Source organism: Lutra lutra, chromosome 8 (assembly GCF_902655055.1).
Source record: "Lutra lutra chromosome 8, mLutLut1.2, whole genome shotgun sequence".
Taxonomy (NCBI): Eukaryota; Metazoa; Chordata; class Mammalia; order Carnivora; family Mustelidae; genus Lutra; species Lutra lutra.
In genome coordinates, this window is record NC_062285.1 from 36,123,582 (window position 1) to 36,147,153 (window position 23,572).

Consider the following 23,572-nt stretch of genomic DNA (forward strand, 5'->3'; position numbering starts at 1 on the left):
AGCTCTTGGTGACCCCAGCATGGCACCTGCCAAGAGCCACGGACACTGGTGGCTTTCCCATCAACCTTATGCCTGTGACTATTCCCTCCCTGGGATTCAGGGCTGAGTTAGCAAGAGTAAAGAAGGATAGCACCAGGGACTCCCTCTCACCTTGGACCTCCGTGAGCCAGTGGGGCTGGTTGTAGTGTTCCGAAGCGATGGTGAGTGTGTTGAGGAACACAAGGAAGATCACAAGCCAGTAGAAGACATTAGACTTGACTGCAGCACGACACTTTCTTCTACAGAACCGATTCCACCGGCGCCAATAGCGGCTGGAAAGGGAGTAAGGAGAGAAGGGTGGGGGAGGTGGCTGTGAAATTCATCATTTTTCCAATCTGAAAGGCATCATCTTTTCTCTGGACTGCGGACTTGGCCTCTGCAGAGCAGTGCAATCTGGTGACCAGGAGATAAGCTTTCCGTCAGTTAACTGGGCTCTGCCACTTACTTGTGTGGTCTTGGGTGTGGCCCTGACCCTTCTAAGCTTTGGTTCTCCCATTTGTAAAAAGGGAATAGGGTCAAGCTCACAGGGATATTGTGGGGATTGATAAAATGTATTATACATCTGGTATAAATAAGTATTTTTATTTTATGATAATGATATTATTCAAAATTGTATTGCACAAGTAAGAGTATTATTAGTAGTGATGGTAGTAGTAGGACTAGTCCATGCCTGTTACTGTACTAGCCACTTCTCATGTCTTCTCTTTGATTCTTTAAATACCCCTGCAAAGCAGGTGTTACCCTGATTTTGAGAAGGAGAAAACTAAGGGCCACGGAGGTTGAGTACCTTGACAGACATCACACAGTGGCAGAGCCAGACTTGGTTTTCCCCCCAGCCCAATCTTTTGCCCAGATGCTGCCTCATCTGTAAAGTGTAATGGGAGAATCTGGATCAGAGGTTCTTTGCTTTTATGGGGTTATGGAAACTTTTGAGAATCTCATGAATGTTTAGATCCTTTGTTCAGAAGAAAAGAACATACCCACACATATACACATTTCTATGTCCGAGCGCATGCAGCACATGGCCACCTGGAAGCTTGGCCATGATCCATATAATGTTCCTTTGGTCTCTTCATTAGGGACTTAGGTCAATGATTCTCAATCCTGGCTGTACATAAAATTACCTGGGGAAGCTTAAAAAACATAACCATCAACCCTCACCAGTACCCAGACTCCAACTCCAAACTAACTTAATCTGATTCTCTGGGGGCTGGGTAGATTTTTAAAGCTCACCAGGTGGTTCTAATCTGTAACCATGGTTGAGAACCATTAAGCTAGATGATCTCAAGGAGTCACTCACATTTTTAAATTTTATGGTAGAGGACTTTATATCTTCCAGTAGAAAACCAAACAACCAACAAAACAATTTCTAGATCAGGGGAAGTATGAGAAATGCTCTTTTGGCCATCTGGGCTAGAGAAGATGAAGGCAGTAGCTTTATTAATGGAAAAGAGGACACTGAGTTGACAGTGTTATTTTGAGACAGAATCAATAGGGCTTTGAGCCTGACTAGATGTGCAGGGTAAGAAAGAAAGGTATGGAAGGGACAGCCAAAATTTCTAGCTGGGGTGATTTGGAAGAGTCGTACCTCTAATAATTACAGGTCCAGACAAAGAGAAGGAGTGCTCTGGGCAGGAAGGTTGCTACAAGGAGAACGGTGGGGCGCTCAGCTCAGGAAATAGGTTTAAGGTGCTTGCATGTCATGTGTGTAGAGAGACCCAGCAGGCAGCTGGAAGGCAACACCCTGGTTTGGGTAATAAAGAAGGTAGGAAGGGACAAAGCAGCATCTCAGAGTAACAGTCCATGAATAGCTCTATTCAAGTCTGTATTCTAGGTTTCTGGAAATGTAGACTCCTGCTGCAATGGATTCCTCCACCCACCCCCAAAACAGCCTATCAAGATAGCTTGACTTCATCTGTATTTTCATTCTGTATTTTCTACCTAATATCTGTGGAAAATCCTGTTACCAAATCTTTGTTAGTATCTATTATGAGATTAGAAACGTGAGAAGAAGATCTAAGAAGAGAACTGTCTCCTTGGAATGGCAGGGAGAACTTAGTTTTTGGCCTGCAGAACAGGGAGGGAAGAAAGAATGAATCAAATAGTGTTCTGATCTGACTCTGCTCATTGTGGGTGCTTGAATGCCATCTCCAGGAAGCGCTATCCCCTTGTTGGGGACACTTATCTGCTACTTGAGGCTAATCCACTACATAGAGAAGAAGTGCATCCAGGTCAGAAAATTAAAGTTTCTAAATGCTAGGGAGGCTTACCTTCCCTGACATACCACCTTGGGTAAGAGTGAGGATGGGGGAGGGTGAAGTAAGGGACAAAGGATGAGATGAGGGGTCCTAGGTGGCCCTTAGCCTCCTCTGAAGTTTGCCAGCTCTTGGTACTGAGGAGTCTTATCTCAACAGGGCAGGACACTGCTTCTTTCCTGTCATTGTGGTTATTAATAATATAGAGAAATTGGGTACAACTATTTTTTTCCTGAAAAATGAATTTGCAGGACAAACTCATATATGACTTTAAATAGCTTACATTGTAGTTTCAAAGGGTGTTTTAAATAGATTTAATCTTTTGTTAGAGAAATCACAGATAATTGTTACTCAGAGTCCAAAGGACTCAAGTTTGTGTTCCTTTACAGTATGTAGAAATGGACTCAGAGTCAGTTTCATACTGAGAACTTGATTAAGCTCCTCTTTTCCCAAGTTTGGGATGTGGGGTGCCACAAGGTCAGGCCTGTCCCATGGGTCTGGAACTGCCTGACCCCCTTAAGGAGTGGCTGACAGAGGCAGGGTAGTAGCTGTCAAATGTGCTGTTCCCATGCACAGCCATTCAGGGGAGTCACATGGATTTGGGCTGGGGTGGGGGTGGGGGTAATTACTATCCAGAGAAAGTATTTAAAGATAATTATACACCTCCCACTCTTCAAAATATAGCTTTGCTTGACAACTGGTTTCCTGGCAACGCTTCCTACGGTATAATAAATGTAATGATTTATTAGAATGTGTAAATTTATTTGTGTGTTTACATATGCACGGAGGATATAGAAATTAAATGATAAAATAGGGAGGAGAAATTTGCCTGCTATTCATGTTCCTTTCATACTAACTAGAAAAGTCATTTACTCTAGAAATAGAAGTTCCCATATGTAGACATAGGACAGAAGGGCGGATATGAATGTGCCTAATCTACTTCTTCAAAATTCTGTACTATGCATTGTACCATTCCCTTGGGAAATTTTTGCTCAACTCACCCTGGGATCCACCTTACCTCTTCCTAAGTCTGGGCTTTGCTTTTGCCTTTCCATCTCCGTGGACTGTCACCACAACTCCCAGGACCTCCCCTTTCTATGTCCTGCCCATTCTTTGGGGTTCAGCTCAAGTCCCAGCTTCTCCATGGTGAACTTTTCTAGTCTCCCCAGGCTCAGAATTCCTGCCCCACTTACATCTGCATTACTCACTTTAAGTGTACATTAAAGAAATATTTGCTACTATCCTGGGATAGGTAGTAGATATGCATCAGTTAACGTGATAGGTAGTCTTTTTCTGCATAAAACTTAAGTGGGCAATAAAGATCCTTAAGCAAGCAATCAAAGAGTGTGCTTAGCACCATGGCAGGCTTCACAGAGGTGCCATAGGGGTGCACCAAAGGACCTCCCAGCCAGTGGTGGAGGAGCCAGCAAAGGTTACGTGGAGGAAATGGCTTCCCATTTCCCCATGTTGTCAGTTTTCTTTAACTATATGGTTCTTGCCTCTCCAGGGAGATCATAAGACTCTCGAGGAAAAGGTACTGTGTCTTATACTTTGCTATACAACCCTAGTAATTAGTGCAGTCCATCTTACACGGTAGGGACATTTGACTGACAGCTTGACAGAACAGCAGAGACAATTCTATGCAGATTTACTAACTTCTTGCTGAAGACAAGGCTTGAGAGCTCTGGAGCTTTTGTGACCCAGCAATGAAGGTGGAATGAGGGAGGGGCAGCATTACTAAAAGAGTTTGCTTGGCACATAATTTTGGATAAACATCTAGAAGAGTAGACTACCTCAAAATAGTGGACAGTTTAGGCTCTTTCTAGTGGCTACAGTAAGTGCCTATCTTTAACTGAGAACAAGCCACACAGAAAATGATTAAATTTAATTCTTTTATACTATACATAAGTAACTTAGAATGAACCATTAGAGAGTAGACAAATTTGGATATGTGCCTTGTTCCAGCTGATCATGTCAATGAAGATGGGGCAAGACTGTCCTCCCAAATTTTAGAACCCTACAGGATTCACTTCAGAACTCTATAAAGTCAAGATCTGGAGACTCCAATAGGTTATCTGATTAATCCTTGCAAATTGTACAAGACTTCCTAAATCATTTGTTCCTTAACTGTTTGAATCCTATTCTGAACAGTGAGACCCAAATGTTGTAAAATTCCTCATTGTGACTAATTCCTCCAAGTGGAAACTTGGTTTACCAAAAGACTACCCTTATATTCCCCTAATATTATAAGACAATTAATTGGCCGAATTTCCCCTAACGTCTCTCTTCTAGAATTTCTTTTAAGTAAACCATGACTTTGCATCATTCAGTATTACAAACAGAATAGGCTGTTTGGAAACTCAGATTGTCTTATTTGTCATTGTTAAACTGAGAAAATGATCAGAGTATTTTAATTAAAAAAAACTCAAATTTTAGTATCTTTTTAGAGTGCAGCAGGCTCTTCACTGCCTACAAGTTTATTTCTGAGTTGCAAAAATTCTCTCTCCATTTTCCCTCTATACTACATTTTTTCATTTAAAAAAATTTTATATATTTTTAAAATTTCTTTTCAGTGTACCAGAATACATTTTTCAATCATGGCTGCCACAACCAGGATGTAGGAAGTATGAGGAGACATTCCTCTTGCATCTGTATCAGCAAACTTCTCAGCAGACAGAAATGGCTCTGGGTCTACTTTGATAATTTTTATGAAATTTTCAATCCATTGCCAGCTTTTGATATTCCTTAAGCACATGTCATCGGTGGGCTGTAGCATCTAGAGTGCCACCGTTTGCTACCTGCTCAGACCTTTTAGGGCCATATCGTCTGGTGCAGTAGCTACTAACCCCATGTGGCTCTTCAGCACTTGAAATTGGCCAGTCCAAGCCTAGACATGTCATAAGGTAAAATACACCAGATTTCAAAGACTTAGTAAAAAAAAAAAAAAGAATGTAAAATATCTCATTAATAATTTTTATATTAATTACATGTTGTAATGATAACGTTTTAGATACATTGGGTTAAATGAATTATATTAAGATTAATTTCACGTGTTTCTTTTTACTTTTTAATATGGCTACTAGAAAAATTTAAAAAGTCCTAATGTGGCTCACATTGTATTTCTATTCATCAACACTGCTGTAGAACTATGGGCCCATGCTTAAGATATAATAACTGAGCAGAAACAGGGTTCAGTATTCCCGGGCAGAACCTTTCACTAGGCTAGCATGGTGGTTAGCAATACAGGACCTGGCTACGGTTTCTGACTTGGCCAGATGTGAGCATGTGACCCTTGGTCTCTCTCAGCCTCAGTATCTTCATCTAAAAATGGGTTGAATGATAGTGCTAAACTACTGATAGTATACTTTTTGGGAATACAGGTTTCTCTCTTATTTCTGTTGTATCTCAAATAGTAGCAGCACAGGAAAAAACCTTTCTCAGAGATTCAGTGGTTGAAATACATGAGGTTAAGTAGATGGTTGAGCTGAGTCTCAAAGCTTAGCAAAGAGTCCCAAGGTTTTGCGGGGGTTTGGGGGGGCGCTGTTCCTCTCCTTTGTTAAAAGGATGGGTTGTACCATGGGTCACTGAGTAGAAAAATGTTCCCAGAATCTCCTGGGAAATCTCTTACTAGATAGAGTACATACAAAAATGTCGTTTCTATTCCAATCCTTCAGAACATGTTCCTTCATTTGTTCACTCATTCATTTGTTCATTTATGATTCATTCATTTGTATGTAATGAGAATGATAATTTGGAAATATTTGCAAATAGATTTTTAGACCCCTTTACTTTTATTGTGTGGGGGATTTAAAACTGTCAGGAACACAAAGTGCTTTCTCAGCTTTGACTGTCAAACTAGACATTTGTCTGAGGCTGTGTAAGCCTATTGTCTTACTGAAGCAAGACCATGCATTCATTCATTCATTCATTCAGCAAATATTAATTCACTCCCTATTATGTATTAACCACTTCTCTAGACATGGAGCTAAAGCAGTAAAATCCAAGCATTACCAAGAGAGAAAAGATTTTTTATATTTCTAGAAATTTCTTTCATGTAATAAGAGCTAGGCCTGGTAGACTTGACTCTAGATTGTGTGTGTGTGTGTGTGTGTGTGTGTGTGTGTGTGTGTGTGTGTTTTATTTATTTTTAAATTTCTTTTCAGTGTTCCAGCATTCATTGTTTATGCACCACACTCAGTGCTCCATGCAATACGTCCAAGATTTTTTAATGTAAAGGAGGTCTTGGCTTGAGAGAAAGGGGAGAAAGGCCTACATTTTCCAATTTCAGTGAATTATGGGAGAAAGAAGGTATCAGAAATAGAGGTGAAAGTCAGACACCAAAGTCCTCACTAAATTCTCAGCCCTGGGTGCCAAGTCTCAAGAGGTTGCAGAGGGTTGCTCTAGAGACACCCAAATAGTCATGGGGAGTCCCAGGGGTGCTGAGGCTAGTGGGTAGCCTCCACTGGTGTAGTATTGGGGAAGATGTCTGCAGGCCCCTGGGAAAATGCCAGCCTTTGGCTCAGAGCTTTATTCAGGCTGGTGCAGCAGCAAGAGGCAAATAGGTAGGTGAGCCTGCTATAGTGCTCTGGGTTCCCCATAGCTTGTTCATGGAGTGTGAAGGACCTGGGAGTGTCCACGCATTCAGATGAGGTATGGAGGTGCTGAAGTAAGGGACTGACAGAGCTTGGGGGTCAGACAGCAGAGGTCGAGATTTCAAGATCAAATGTAAATATGGGGGGCATGGACTCCAGCAGTGATGTCCAAAGTAGGTGGGCTGCTGCACCCCGGTAAGGATCTGAAATTTCAGAGAGAAGCCCAGGCTAGCCATCAAACAGTATAGATAGGCAAAGGACTCAGAAGGATTCCAGAAGCATCCCTTAACAAGCCCCATTTACTTTCCAGGATCTTGAAGTTCCCTGCCCCCATGCATCCAGACTCCATTCTGAAGAAAAGCCGGGGAAGTAGAAATATGAGAGACTGAACATTTTACCTTCAGGGACTATTTAAAGCATAGCACTGGGTTCCATTTACCCAGCTGGACTAAAATTTAGTGTTATTTATGCTCCTGCTACACAGTGGGTGAGGCTAGGGAAGCAAGATTAGATCAATTACAAAACATAAACACCAATATTTTTGGCACGTACAAGCTTTGTGGGGGAAAATTCACATCTCCACTCCACAAATCCATTCATTCATCCATTCAACATATATGTATGACAGTCTACTCCTGGGCAGGCACTTAGCTAGGTTCTCTAGAAAGAATATGTCTGAGGCATGCAGAGCCTACTGAAGGCCTGTGAGCCAATAATTGTAGTGTTGTATGCTAAGTGCTGTGACAGAGGTATGAGCAAAGCACTATGGGAGTGGAGGGAGTTGAGTAACTTCCCTGGAAGGGTTTGCATAAGCTGTAGATGCAGTAACATCTGAGGTTCTTAACAAAAACCTGGATTCCCCAGATGAAGACATGTGGACACAATGTCTTCAGGGTGAAGAAAGGGTATACGGAAAGGCCTTGATGTCTGGGAGGACAGGGAACATTCTGGGGGCTGCAAGAAGTTCCATGTGGTGGTTGGAACGAGGAGTGTAGGCAGAGGATTGCAAGAGGAGGGCCGGAAAGGTAGACATGGGGCTGAAGATGGGTCCTGTGAAAGGATCTGAAACAGCAGTGTTGTGATCCTATGTTCTTTCCATAATCCTTAACATTCATTTCTTACTGTGTTCCATAAACATGAAGTAGGCAAGAATAGTAGCAAGTGTCCACATTATATTTATTTTAACTGGACTTCATCTTATAAGGAACGGAGACACATTAGGTCTTACAACCTCCTAGGGATGGTACTTGCCAAAAAGACTGGCCTAGAAAATTCAACAAATATCAACCCCTGAATTATATGCGGAATCTGATCTATAAGTCTTGGTAGCCATCCAAAAGACAGCCATTTACTCCTTAGAATAACACCCTCACTGTAACCACCTCCCCGCTTGCTGTTATCTTGGGCTACCCAAAAGTGTAGCCGAGAACAGAGCTGGTGTGCGGTGGGAAAGAAGAGCACGCATTTCACTCACCTGAACTTTGATTTGGAAATCCGGTGGCTGAAAGAGAAAAAGGAGATGTTACCAAGGGACATATATTCATACTCTTCCACTTAAAAGATGTTCAGCAGTTCCAGAGAAGTTTGATGGCCCTGGGTGACTAGAAAGGGTGCCAGATGGATGTGTGGAGTGATGTGGAATGACTTTGGAGAGAGAGAACCCTACTTGTCATCATCTCTTGGCATAAACATGCCATGTGTATGAACGTGGACACTGAGGGCTGGCCCAGCTGATGTGTCTACAGATCTAGTATTTTCTAAGCGGAACCAATGGTCCCTGGAGAGGGTGGACACCACGTGGCACATAGCCCAGGTCCTGTGAAGTCAGGTTAGACTGTGTGTTGGGAATGAGCCATGCAGGAGAGGAAGGCCTCTCTGAATATGTGAAGGTCTCACCAGCTGGAAGCCACAGGCAGGAATATGCCATCAGACCCCACTGCTGTCCCAGCAGGAGTCCAGCCAATGCTGGGGTAGGAAGGGAAGATAAGCAAAAGAAGCCTGCCAGGAACTGAGAGGCCCCCAGTCTTGGCCTGAGGGCTGCAACTGGGCCTGAAGGAACAGAAACCCAGGGTACTGACAGTCACGTACAGCCTTCCAGATGTGGGCGACTTTCGGGCAAAAGCACAGGACAGGTGTGACTCAAGGGGTCACGGTAAGGGAGGCCCACTGAAAGGTGAACCCTTCAGGGAGGCCCTGAGGGTACTGAGTTCATGTTGGAGAGTCCAGGGGAGACTAGGAGAAGGAAGGATGGGAGAAGGAAGGGAGGTAGGAGAGAAAGAGAGGAGAGGGAAGGAGGAGGAAGCGAGAGAAAGGGAGAGAGAGAGGGAGGGAGGAAGGAAGGAGGTGGGGGAACGAAAGCCATTGAGACAAAGCAATTGAAGGCAATGTGTCAGAAAAGGCTTTGGTGTTCAGGGAGCGAACCGGGGAGACTGCAGGTGGAGCAGACATGCTCAGATGGACACGCAGACAGATGGCTGCAGAATGCAAGGTAGAGACGAAGAAAGTGATGGAGATACCGGTAGCAAGATGAAGACAGATGCAGACAGAAAACAGGAGCAGGGAGTTTGGGAGGCAGCCACCGCAAGCCTGTGTTGTCCCAGCTCAGCACAAAGCAAGCTCTGTCACATAGCAAGAAAACAACCCCTCTTGTTATTTTTTATTAAAAAAAAAAAAATTAAACCAGAAGATGTGACAGGTGGCAAAGCCATCGTGCATGAGATAATTATATCTCTGGGGCACTGAGAATCCTAGCCAAGTGCCTTTACTGCTCTGAACCGTTAGCTAATAACCTTTTCCCACCCCCAAGACTGCCTGCTAGGGCTGGAGTATTTAATCACATGTTAACAAAGCGTGTGGGAGGGGGACCAGGAGCCAAGGGCAGCATTTTTATTTAGAGCCACAGTTTAATGGGGGAAACAAATGTTTTCCAGCTGCTAATTGGGTGATGGAGAATCGGGGTTCTCTCTCCCCCAGCAGGCCCAGGCTGAGTTTGGGGACCTTCAGGGTCTTTACTAGACTTATTTTGGGCAGTTGATCTCTTTGCTATTAGGCACAAGCCAAAGTGTATGACTGTGGCCTTTAGTCTCATGACTCTGTCTACAGAGTCTGGCCTGACCCCTCTCAGAAATGTCTCAATGATCCTCTCGGGGGTGTCCTTCAGTGCAGACCATGTGCTCTTTCCTTTAAGGCTCTCTCAGTCCAAGGGAGTCAATAGCAAAAGTGGGTTCTTAAAACCCCAAATCATATCTCCCAGGAAAATGACTCTAGGACATGGGCACAGAGGGGGATCAGAGCTGAGGTGACTTTTTGAAATGACATCCTAGTCCTAGTTCCAGCATGTTCATGAGCTATGGGCCCTTCCTTGGCATTCTGGCACATTTTGAAGAGGAGGAAATGGAGCAGAACTTTCTTTTCCACTTAGTTACAAGCTCTGATGTATAACCCTTGACACCATACTTGAAGACTGATTTTTTATTGTTGTTGCTAATCTCAGAGGTTTGTGAGCATAATTTTAGGCTCACTGGGTCAGAAACGTTCATCCCCTTTCAAATACGACATTGCTTAAGCACCCCTCTTAAGAAAGGGGGAGGGTATTGCTCTAGTGGCAAGTGTCTGGAGACAAAGGAAAATCCCAACAGTAGGATCCCACTTCATGAATACAGAAGGACTCCATTGCTCAGCAGCCTCACCTCTTGAGGAGTTACCATTGGCTCAAGGTTTGGAAAGCTGGTCTCACTGTGTAAAGAAGCTGGGAAATCTAAGGCAGCCTGGTGTCATGGCCCCCATACCACACCCTGGGTTGGCTGGTGTGTGGCAAATGCTTCCTCCTACTGGTTTTTAAACCACTTCAGATTCCTCAGCAAAATAGAGGCTCTAGCTTTTCCAAATCCCAATGGGGGATGCACAACTTGCTCAGAAGTCTTCTCGGCTTTTTCTATCATTATTGTCCTAGTGAGGTACAATTCCTACCTTGTGTTTTTAAATGACTCCTCAAAGAAGAGCTAGGAGGTGGACAGTAACTCACACTCAAGACCATCAGAGCAATTCTCCTGGGTTGGACATGAAGTTGCTTCAACCCAAGATACTTTTTCTGCCCTAGCCTCTAAGACAAACCTTCCAGGGAACCATGATTTTCTTTGTTGATACTAAGGTTCAAAATTAGAGACAAGCCCAAACCCCTTTCCTTTTGCTTAACTACTTACTTCTTGGGGGCCTATTTATATTTCAGCCCTTCTCCCCTTCTTAGAGTAATGAGCACCATAATGTTTACTACCTGCAGTATGAACTAGTATCTCCCTGAACTGTTCCAATTTGCCTTTAATGTAAGTCAGATGGCCCCAGGCTGACACACATCTGACTCAACCTCCTTGATGCCATAACCTCAACACCATCCACAGCTGTTATTCCTAGAGGGGTAATGGACCTCTTCATCACAGAGCACTGCTTCAACAACTGGGTGCTGAACTCAGTTGCTCCACATTCTGACCAGATTCTCCTTCTCTATTCATCCTTCTGCTCTTGCTTCGAACCTAATCTTTTCCCTCACTGGGTCTTCCCCCATCATTCACTCCCTTCCAAGGCTCCTGGGCTAATGCCAGTCTTAACTTCCAGTTCCTGGCTTGGTACTAGCGTCAGATCGATGTTGCCCTCAACACATGGCCTGGGACTTGTACTTTGTCTGCCTTGCTACACTGCTACTCTGGTTCACACTTCTGTTTTTAGTGCTTCTGGACTATGCAGGCTGCCAAAAAAATCTGTCGAATCAATTTCAAGAGGTTGCCTTCACATTTACAATGTTGGGCTCCACTATGGCTTCAGCACTGCTCAGCGATCTTTTAGTGACCTCTTGCTGACTCACTAGCTTGAATCTTCTGTACTGTTCTTCAGGTTCCTAGGACACCTAACCTTCACTTTCTATGATGAGATGACAGATAATTTGGTATGTCTCCTATCATTGACTTTCTGTATCAGAGTCTATTTCTGATTCTATATTCTTTATAGAACTATAGAGTTTGAGAACTTGGAAGGGATCTTTAGATGTCACCTGGATCTATGGTTTGCAATTTATCAGGTTGTAGAATGTTTTATTCATATGAAATCTTACATGGAAGCCCGAATGTACAAGTGTTGAAAATAGCCCCCAGGAATCCTGGGCTCTGTTAGGAGTGTCCTGAGCCAACAACCAAGCCAACTCCCTCACGTCCTGGAGGGTCAGACCAAGACTCAGAAGTGCTTTGGTTGAGGTCACATGGCTAGTTGGTGGCTGACTGGGACTTGACCCCAGGAGTCCTGATGCCAGGTCTCTTTTTCTATCTTCCAGTTAGTCCCAGAGGTAAGGAATGCCTTTTTCCTGTGTAAATCTAGTGTCTCCAACTGTGTCTCTGAAGTCAACATTCTACTCTACTTAGGCAATGTCTTGCTATAATTACTCATTTCCATCCCAGCATCTTTAGATCCTCCATTTTCACTGGTCACTCCTTTGCTGTGAAGACTTCCCCAGTGTTCACTATGAGGAAAAAACAAAGCCTCACATGGCCGTTGCTGACTCCCTTTCTACCATCTTATTTCCCCTTTCCCTTCCACGGCCTCACTTCTGGAGGGAGTGCCCTTTGCTGGCTCCTTCTCACCCCTCTCCTTCACTAAGACTCCAGCTCCAGCAAACAAGTCCTAGAGAGTATGGCTCCAGAACCCATGACCACTTTCTTGATTTCCATATGTGATTCTAGCCTGAGCCAGCATCATCTCACACCTCACTAACTGCTATTGAGGCTGCTGAACTGTGTTTCACTGTGTTCTCTGTTGATCTTTCTTCTACCCATTCTTTCCCTGACATCTAAGTGATCCTTCGAGAATGCAAAAATAACCCAGTCAATCTCCCTAGCCAGTTCCATGTTCTTGTGGCTTCTCACAGTCTTGTGATAAAGACAAAGATACTAGGCGCCTACCAGGCCATACTCCACCTCTAACCTCCTCTCTCCCTCTCCTCCCAAGTGCCCTGTCCTGGACACACTGGCCTCTCTGGTCTTCCCTCCAAGGGCCTTGAAACACACTGTTGCCTTTGACTGGAACACTCTTCCTTACTCTTCACCTCAATACGTATGTTTACTCTTCATTTCTTAGCTTAAATTTAATTCTTCAAAAAAGTGTTTCCTAACTTGCAAGTCTAACCTGTTATTAACCCTACATTATAGGTACTTTTCCTTCTTAATACTTTGACTTATTTACTTGTTTAATGCCACTTCCACACCAGATTGTAAACTCCAATGAGATGTATCAATATTTTTCTATTGCTATGCCTCACCATCACTTTGCACCAAGCTGCACACACTGTTGAATGAAGGTACAAATAGATAGTTCTCTCTTGAAACTCTTTCTCCTGTGGCCTTCCTGCAAGTGCTGCTATCTGTTCTCTTAACACATCTTCATCTGTTTCACTTACTTGTTTTTATTCTTCTGTCTGTCCTTCCCAAGATTGAGCCCTTGGCCAATCCTCATCCTATAGCCTCATTAATAGTTTTTATACTAATGACCTCAAGGGTGTGGCTCTATCCTTGTTCAAAGCCAAGCTTTGGACCACCATGTCCTGTTACAAGCATGGCATCTGCAGGTCCCTTGCTTCAAATTTTACTTCAGCATCCTTACTATTTTTTGTCTTCAAACATTGATGTCTCCTTCTTCTTCATCAACTCCCTCTTCACAACAAAATATCATATTTCAGTTCCTTTTTCCTTCTGCCCTCACCCCCTCAGGGATCATCTTCATCAGCCCTTCTCACTACATATAAATTCTCATCCTGACCTCATCTGACTGCATAAGACTTTTACCTCTTAGCTTTAAAAAGGCCAGCCCCTCACTGTCTCCTACCCATCACACTCAGTCTCAGCCCCCAGCCTCTTCTCATACTGTTTCTCCCACAAGGAATGTTGGCAATCTTATCCCATGGTTGTCTGAGGCAGGGAATGGGATGAGGCTGGATAAAGAGATGGGGAAAGACCATAATTTATTAAGCATATATTATAATCCTGGGACTGGGTCTAGGTGTTTTATATGCACAGAGTAGAAGCATAAATGTGGATATTCATAAGGATAACAGGGACCATTTCTACAGAGCTCTTCCAGCCTGCAGAATATGTCTCAAGAAAAGGACAGATAAACTAGAGGTGCCAGCTTCCCTTTCCAGAGGATAATCATGTTCTCCTTCCAACATAACTCCATGTTCTCCTGATATGTACTCTCAAGTGACTTCCTAAGGCTAGGAACTTACCTGGTCCCTCCTGATTTGCAACTTGGGCTATGCCCCAAATCTTGAGTTGCAGGGTCCTCCACCATCTTCTCTACACCCCTCCATGGTCTCAAGACCACAGGTTCGCTGGGGTCCATTTGCAAAAAGTTGAGTGCTTGCTTTGTATGGTTCCAAAAGGAGAAGAGGGAAAAGCTTGGACTGCTGCTTAAAAACGTAATTAGCCTCGTATTTTAACAACATTTTGACAATAATTGCTTCCCAATGATGCCGAGAAATCTGCAGTACAGACTCCCTGGTGCCACTGTCAGAGTGAGTGATGCTGAAAGCCCTGTGTACCCTGGAAATAGAAGTTGCAAGAGGCAGTCTGTTCCTAAGTCTTGTTTTCCCTTCTCATTTCTTGGAGACCATACTCAAGGCTGGCATGGCTTGTGTTCAGACTCACCTATGGAGAATCTTTTTAAAGGGATGGGGGTTTGCTCAGACTATTGAGTCATTTCAGGGGTGAAGGGTGAAATAAGATGCTGTTCCACTGATGGAGCGATTTAGAAACTCCTTTCATTTGGGACTGGTCCTACTCACAGCCTCCTCCATGCTATGCATTTCAGTGAGTGGGATGAGCTTACAGTTCTTACCCCATCAAGCCCACTTTCAAGAGTAGAACCTGAATGCTCCAGGAGGCCTCATGCCCAAGGTCAATGTGAATCCCTGACAGAATAGGACTTTAATCTTTGGATTCTGCTGAGATGCTGGTAATAGAATCAGCAGTTTGCTTATTTTTAGCAGTAAAACTATTTTTCCTCCTTTTTTTTTTTTTTTTTTTTTTTTTTGTGGGGGAACATTTCCCAGGGACTACTGGTTTCCATTTTTAAGATCAAAGATGGGTGATGGTGATAGTTCATGTGTGAATTGTCCCTCTGTGCACCAGGCCAGTCCTGCGCCAGTCTGCTCCCTGAAGACTTAGGCTTGGGATCTGACCCAAGGGAAGGGAAGCTGTGGGCATCTGCTTTTGGAGGAGGTGTCTGGCCACGTTCCAAGCTAAGCACAGGTGAATTTTTTATTAACTCAAATTTGCACTTCAGGCATCTCTGTTTCCCTTCACTAGGTGGGTAACTAGAGTTGCAGAGAAGGACCAACATGTTGATTATCTCCCAGGGTATTTTCTTACCTGTTCTCTCTTCTTCCAGGTCACATTTACCAAAATGGAAAGGGTGGTTAGCAGGACCCAGGAACACTCACCTAGGTGCCTCATGTGATGGGGGTTAGGAGGCTGGGAAGAAACAGACTTCAGAGCCACCGCCAACCTCCCCTCACTGTCCCCCTACCCCTGTCCTGTATTTCTCTGATGTAATGGACAAGGGCTCCAAATCCTGAGTCAGACCCTCCCAGGAGTGCAGAATTAGAGACTGGTCTTAATGTTAAGACTCCTGCCCTTGCTTAGGAGCCATACTCAACCCAGAGCCTTCTTTTCTCCACAGAAGTCACTGCCTGAGCTTTCTGTTTCTCTGACCTCTGCTGCACCCACAAAGGGCCAGCCCATTGTGACTTCAGGACACAGCATCCCTGCCCACATCCCTGGAGAAGCCCAAGTCTCTGGGCTCGCCGTGCCTACTCACGCCAGCCTGGCCCCGCAGTTCTCTCCCTCGATGTCACCTCCAGCCACGTTTTCGGTGTTGACAGACTCGGTCTCGCTTGTGGGCATGCTCACTACAAGAATCAAACGGATGCGGAACAAGGCATTGAGGGTGGGGAGGAAAAGGGGAGAGAAGAGCATTAGTTTGCAAAACACCTAGTCCCAAGATTGTGGGCTACCTGGGAGGAGGAGAGCCTGAGCAGTATCTGTTAGTTGTTGGGGAGCGGGGGAGGCAGAGGTGCTGCTGTGAGCAGGTTGGGGCACTGGCACTGCCATGGCTAAGTTTGGGGGTTTCCTTGACTGTCACACCTACAACTTGTCTAGGGTGAGATTAACAAGGTTGGCCTTACTTCCTTCCTGAAGACACTGACCATTGAATCCTTTCCTGCCCTCAACTCTGTGACATCAGAAAAACTGCACAAGAGTTTCCATTTGCATCCACTACTAACCATAAAAAGAGGAGCGTTCATCAAAATATTTTATTTTGCTTTTTCCCCCACCCACCAATTCTAAGGGGTTTCATCCCCAAACTTAGGGTCCAGCTTGTTTGTAGGAAGGATGTTTTTGTTGTCTCATGAAGTACTAGAAGGGTGTGGAAGACCGCCCCCTTACTTGTAGTGCATACTGGGTCCTGAGTCGGTTCCATCTAGGACCATACCTGAAATAGGGAGCTTAAAATAAATGACAATTACCAGAATCGGGTATTAAGATTCAAACTAGCACTACAGACACCAGGAATGGGGAGCATAACCATGGAAACCACCAATTAAGTTTAACTGTGACGTGAAGATAGATTGCAGGTAGACTGGGATGTCATTTCCCCTTCTGGCAATCCTGACTGACCTTCCAACCCCAGCAGGCTGACTTGGGTTATAAACCATTTAATGCCCTGGTGTCAATCTGTCCAGTCAATCTCCACTCCCTTCCCAAGGCAGCAGTGGGCTGCATTTCCAGAGTGGCAGGAATTTTTTAGCTTGGAACCCAGTGTGGTGGCTTAGAGAAGCCATTATTTTATCATTATTTTTTATTTCAAATAGAAGTTTTGCTCAAGAGAATTCTTCCTCTTCACCCTCTCTTACCCTTTTAATATGGCGCAACAATGAATTTTATTTTTAGTAACCCTTGTTCTTCAGAGTGGCTGTTATGGCATTGGTCCTGGTTTCGTTCTCCCTGCAGAACAGAACTCCTCATGTGGTGGAGAAAATCACTAACTTGAATCAGCCACAGAATCTGCAATTAGTGAGAGTGTGGCATCTGGAGATGTGGCACCTTGTACAAGTCCCCATGGGGCCACCACAGCCCAGGAAAAGATTCTACTGGTTATATGGATAATATTTTTGGATGGAGATTGTCCAAGGTTCATTTCTTTTGGATGAAGACAAGATGGGTGGGTGAGATGAGACTCATTTCAGGAACATGCAAGATATAAACAGAAAGCCCATGACTTAACATATGTTTGATTGTCATGTATGAGAGAACTCTCTACCCTAGGACTCATTTTTTTAAAAATTTATTTTATTTTTATAGTGTTCCAAGATTCATTGTTTATGCACCACACCCAGTGCTCCATGCAATATGTGCCCTCCTTAATACCCACCACCAGGCTCACCTAGGACTCATAATACAGTTGGGTAAAAAGAAATCTAGATGCCATTTCAAAGAAGGCTGACTCTGGATGAGCCTTTAGATATTACCCAGCTCTAGCTTATTCCCTTCAATTTATAGGACAGGAAAGTGAGGTTTAGAGAAGGGAAGATGCTCAAGTTCACACAGCATGTTTGGGGTAGGACTTGGTCATGAATACAAGTATCATGAATCCCTGTACCATGCTTATCTTGTTTGCCCCTCTGTTGACCAGCTCCCTATGCTATACCTTAAGACAAGATGAGGTTCTTATAGCCAAATCAGGCTCTGGAAGCATCATAAGAACATGGTAAATAACCAAATGGTGGTGTTGAATTTTACAGCATTTACACACCCTTTGTAGCCTGAGGTCTGAGGGAGCTGGTTTTAGCACTGGGAGCTAGTAAGACAGTACCTTCAGAGCTTGCCAGTTCCCTTCCTCCAACTATACTAAGGAAGAAGTCATATAATATATATATATATATATATATATATATATATATATATATATATATATTATAAAAGAGCCTTCAGTTCTTTCAATCCATCTATCTCTCATCATCTCTGACCTAAGTTTCCTTTAACTCTTTAGGCATGATTGTTTAAAGTTAAAGAACCCTGGGAGTACCTGGGTGGCTCTGTCATTTAAGCATCCAACTCTTGGTTTTAGCTCAGATCATGATCTCAGTGTTGTGAGATCAAGTCCAGCACTGGGCTCTGTGCTCAGTGGAGTCTGCTTGGAATTCTCTCTCTACCTCTGCTCTGCCCCACCCCCCAGTAAACAAATAAACAAATAAACAAATGAAATCTTAAAGAAGAATAAAGTTAAGGAGCTCTGACTTTGTGACACTTTGCTCCTAGAGAGCTCCTTATGTGTTAGTGGAGTGGTACGATGGTGGTGATGCTAGGCTTAGAAATACAACTAAATTAGGAGTGGATAGGCTTGGGCTTTAGGAGGAACCATAACATCTCCTAAATCAAAGAACTGCCTGTACCAGTACCAAGTTGGCATTTATGGTAACCTTAATCTTGGCTGCACTAACCAAAGGAAGGGTTCCATCAGGGAATAGTTGCTGCTGATTGTCATGTCTTCTGGCTTCATATATATATATACATGAAGAGACGATAGGGCAGTGGCTTTGAGTGGGACAAATTACCATCCCTTTGAACACACACACACACACACACACACACACACACACACACAATACACATTCATGAACATTGCATCACAAGACATGGAGAAAAATGCCCTCCCATCTAGTCTGGTATGTACAAATGCACATTTACACACATAGAGCGCAGGGGAACATTACCATGGGTTTCTGTGGAGTGACTAAACCAAGCAAACTTCCCTTTCTTCTGATCAAGCAAGCCCGCTGGAGTGCCTCCTTTCACAGACAAGATGGTCAGTGTCAAGAACCAGGAACAAGACATCAATAGAGAGCATGCAGTCAGCCACGGGCAAAAGAAATAAACAAGGAACTCAGCTTTCACATAGAACATCCATTTTTATCTTTGAACATAAACTAAGAAAATTATAAAAAGCAATAAACCAAAACACATAAGAAAACATAACAAAGTAGAACCAAAACCCTAAATCACATGAATTAGTGACACAAAACAAATGATGGACCTTGAAGAGAAGGAGTTACTCCAGCAGAAGTATCAGTCTACATTGGTCTATCTAGTTAGTGGCTTTGAGGGAAGAGCTTTCTGGGAGAGGCCACCACTCATCCCTGCCTACAGGCTCCTACAGCCTCTAGTACGGTAACTATTAAAATCAAACTAGCATTGGTGCTACCCTTTCACTTCTACCCAATGGCCAGGTGACTTGACCTCTTCCTCATCGGTAGTGGATCTACCCCTCCCTCAGCACCTACACTCTGATCGTGCCACTAGCTAATGAAAAACAGCCTATGGATCTATTTGCCCCTTTGTCCACTTCAACTATTCAGTCCCATTCAGTAATGACCCACCAAGGGCTTCAGGTCTAATCATATCCAAATCCTATTATGTTTCTGCTTTTAATCAGTTTAAATAGGTAAAGTAGTCGCTCAGTTTCTTGTCTATGGGTAGTCTTTTGAGGAGTTTGGTGTAAAAAGGAGAAGAATTCTCTAAGATTCTTTTGGCTCTGGGCTATAGTTGAAGAAGAGGGTGCTAGGGAGATTGTAAAGACACTGATTACCACAAACGGAAGAGGGGGAGCTCTGTATTCTGCAAATAGACTTTGAGTTCTGGATGTCAAATGCTTTAACTCATACCGGAGAAAGAGAATTTTCCCGCTCTGTTTGACAAAACTAGCATGAACTTCCCTCTGCCAGGCCTATACGGAGGGTGCTGGGGGTAAATGGTGAGGAGGCTTAGTCACAACTTATTAATGAGGTGGGAAATCTGCTACCACTCAGGAAAGCAAGAGTGTGTCCTGGTGGTGAATGGGTAGGTGGCCCCATCAGTCCCAGGAAAGGGCATGAAGGGAAGGTCAGTTCAAGTTTTTAGGTGCTTCTTTATTTTATCCACTTCCCTTGGAACTTGAATCACCTTCAGTGAGCATCCCTGAATGCTGCTTGCTAGTGAGAATTCTGAAGACCGGTTCATGAAAAAAAGGATCAGTCTTATTTTTAACCTGGGTAAAGGGCCATGTCCCAACCACACATCTTTAAAATACAAAGCTTGGAATAAGCAGACACTTCTCAAAAATCCCATATGAGAAAAGCACTGAGGGTCAGGAGCTGAAATGAATAGCTTGGTTCCAATTTGCCTTCTAGCAAAAGATATGTCTCAACATACAATGATAACCGTTACTGAAGTAGGTATCTTATAGTGAGTGGTCTTTTGTTTGGAGGTGTACAGGGGTCAATATGAGGCCGCCAGTTATCAAGTTTCTGTCTGCTCACTGTTGTCTGGGGGAACAAGAGCACTGGCCAGTGATGGAAATCCCAGAACACCATGACCTGTTATAGAGAAGCCATTATTCAGCTTCTGGCCTTGGCATCAATATTGCCCCATATTGTTTGATTTCAGAAATAACTGCATGATAACTTTGAAAACAATAGAAAAAGCTTGATAAAAAACATGGTCAGTCAGTGTATGACTGAATTTGACCAGGGCTGGTCTTTTATGTGGGCAAAGTTGGAAGCTACTGGTGTGGAAAGTGATTTGAAGAGCATGTAAATCATCTCCCTTACGAGTGTGCAGTAGTTTTTGCTAGATCTGCTCTTTTGGGTCAAGTCATATATCTGAAGGTTTCTTGCTGAATTGAAGATCTCTCACCTGGAGGGAGCAGTACATTAATATATTAGTGCCTATTTGTGATAGTTTATCCCCAAAATACCTAAGGGAATATAGATTGGTGAAAATGCAGTTTTGTGTTCCTATTTTACTAAGGGATTAGATGGCAGGATCATAGGTGATTCTTTAATGGATCAATTGCCCTAGGGAGATGGACTTGCATTCCTTCTTGGAGTCTGAGTGCCCAAACTGTTGGAAACTGAGAATGATAAATGCTGGATACTTATTTGGTGGATGAGCTGGAGACTCTGCCTCTTCCTGTGGCCACTCAGAGATGAACTGCCTGGAAATTAAGGCAGAAAGAGAGCAAAGAACCCAGGTGCCCAAGGGGACTTCTCCTCTAAAGGCACCCCTCTTGATGCTTATAAAGTGAAACTTGATGTGTGCTCATCTGCACACTGTCACAACAATATGCCTTCTGCGGAATGAAGTGTGATTCTTGAATGATTTAGGAAGGATATTACTATAAAAGAATGTTAGAAGGGAAGCTAGTTTTCTGACTTTCCAACTTCATTGTTAGCTGGTGCTATGCATCCAATCTGGGTCTCTGGGCTGTCCTGTTCCTTGACTTCTGCTGAGATTTCCAAAGAAAATGAGATTTTCCTGGAAGAGTAATTAACAGCTGCCGTTGCAGGTGGTGGATAACATAAATACATTTTTAGTCATATCACAACTGCTACAATGAGTTGTGTTGACTCCATCTCACCAACAACTGATTGTATTTTGAATTAATGTCTTCTCTCCCCAGAATATTTTCTCTTGGTGACAACTCTTGCTTGAATGGTGGCTGGTAGATGATTTCTACGTCTCAAGGGAGATGCACAGATCTTGTTTCACAACAACCAATGTCTCCCCTGACCTGCTTGGAGAACAGTTGTGTGGATACTGGGGAGATTTTAATAAGCCATTTCCTACATGGCTGGAAATCATACGAATCATGCTGGGGGAGGAGCACTAGGTCTAAGCCATGGTGAAGATTGGGAGTGCCTGGTACACGTGGGTTTGCAAACCTTCTGAAGGTTTATTTACTAAAATTTAAGAATCCTCCATTAATCACCAGATAGTGCTTTGAAAACATGGCTACACAGATCAGCTAGCCAGCCCTTCCAAAGCTGTGGTCAACTGAGAAGTTCTTTGTAAAACTAATGTCTCCAGTCAGTTCCGTACAAAGCTTCCGTACACGTGGTAAATCTGCTCTGGGTTGAGGTTTTACGTTTGCCGTAAAAAAATAGGAGATCTCATTTAGCTACCGTGATGTAATATGTATCCCCAAAGATGGCCATACTCACTCATGTGCATAAAAATGACTTCAGAAGGGGCTCTGACCAAGATTTGAGAGTAAGAGCAATGTTAGTTTTGATAAAGAAAAAGAAAGTCACTAAGGTTACTTAGCAACCAATCCATAAAGGAAACAGGAAGCAAAATCTTCTCAGGTATCCCTTCCTTTACTTTCTTTTTCCTTCTCTCTCCTTCCCCTACTTCCTTCCTCTCCCTAGGCTGGGGGGAGATGCATGGAGAAGCATCCGCACATAAAACATCTGGCCTTGTTTCTTGAGGCTGTCTGTCTCAGATATATTTATTTATTTATTTATTTATCCATCACAATTGATCGAATGACACTAGAGCAAACTCCACGTGAGGGAATGAGGAACAGACCTGGGAGAGATGGAGAAATCTACCTAGTTCTGAAATCTTTGGTCACCCAAATGGCTCTGACACTGTCCCATGGATGGGCCTTTGCCATATTCTGTGGAGACTCTCAGCAGGAATGGCTGGCCTCTCTTGAGATCTGCTAAGAGAAATGCCCGGTCGTCATTCTGGAAGTTAGCTATCAGCCTCATTACCCAAGTCAGAGAAGTTATCAACTGTTGTCAATCTTTTTTTTAAATTTTATTTTATTAAAAAATTTTTTTAAAAGATTTTATTTATTTATTTGCCAGAGAGAGAGAGAGAGAGAGCGAGCACAGGCAGGCAGAGTGGCAGCAGAGGCAGAGGGAGAAGCAGGCTTCCCTCTGAGCAAGGAGCCCGATGTGGGACTCTATCCCAGGGATCATGACCTGAGCCGAAGGCAGCCGCTTAACCAACTGAGCCACCCAGGCGTCCCTGTCGTCAATCTTTTATCTCATTTCATTGGGAGATGGTTGGCACATTAGGGCCAGACATCGTGGGTGTGGTGGGAATGTTGAAGCCCAAGGAACTGAGGGGAATTGTTATTCAACCTGAACTTCCCCAGTGCTGTGGAGACCCATATGGAGCCAATGGGCTGAATCCTGGGTCTGCAGATTGCCAGGCTGCCATTTGTTCAGGCTTCCACGTGCTCTTGGATGAACTGAACAATTTATTTTGCCATTTAATTGGCAACTGCCCATTTTATTATCTTTTTTGTATATGAGTTATATAATTAGTATTCATTTTCTCAAAGTACTAATCGAATTATGACTAACATGCAAAAGGATTACTAATTTCCTACCCCCCTGACTCTAATCTGGACTCAAAAACTCCCTGTAATCTGGCTCCATGCTATGTGTGATGGCTGGCAGTGCCCCTCAGAAATTCATGTCAAGTCCTGGAACCTGTACCTCAGAGTATAGCTGTATTTGGAGAAAAGGTCTTTAAAGAAGTAATTAAATGAAAATGAGATAATGAGGGCAGGTACTAAAGCAATTTGCTGGTATGCTGATCAGAAGAAGACATGGACACACATACAGAGAAGACAATGTAAAGACACAGAGAAAAGACGACCATCTACAAGCCACGGAGAGAAACTCGGAGCTGGTCCCTCCCTCATGACTCTCAGAAGGAACCAAGCCTGGTGACACCTTGCTCTTGGACTTCTGGCTTCCCAAACTATGAGACAATAACCTTCTGTTGTTTAAGGTACCTTGTCCATGTGGGATGC

At 43.6% G+C, this 23,572-nt stretch overlaps 1 protein-coding gene across 42 annotated transcripts in view; it reads right to left on the reverse strand.

Moving 5' to 3' along the window:
- The window catches only part of CACNA1C (calcium voltage-gated channel subunit alpha1 C), a 735,566-nt gene that overhangs the window by 138,318 nt on the left and 573,676 nt on the right, over positions 1 to 23,572 (reverse strand). For 26 of the 42 annotated variants that reach the window (XM_047742079.1, XM_047742061.1, XM_047742060.1 and 23 more), the window contains exons 10-12: positions 15,743 to 15,833; positions 8,361 to 8,387; positions 151 to 311 (exon numbers count right to left, since the gene is read on the reverse strand). In XM_047742079.1, the coding sequence (XP_047598035.1) occupies positions 151 to 311; positions 8,361 to 8,387; positions 15,743 to 15,833 (279 nt within the window). Of the gene's footprint in view, positions 1 to 150; positions 312 to 8,360; positions 8,388 to 15,742; positions 15,834 to 18,698; positions 18,774 to 23,572 lie in introns of all 42 variants that reach the window. The other 16 variants (XM_047742048.1, XM_047742037.1, XM_047742034.1 and 13 more) reach the window with 2 other exon arrangements.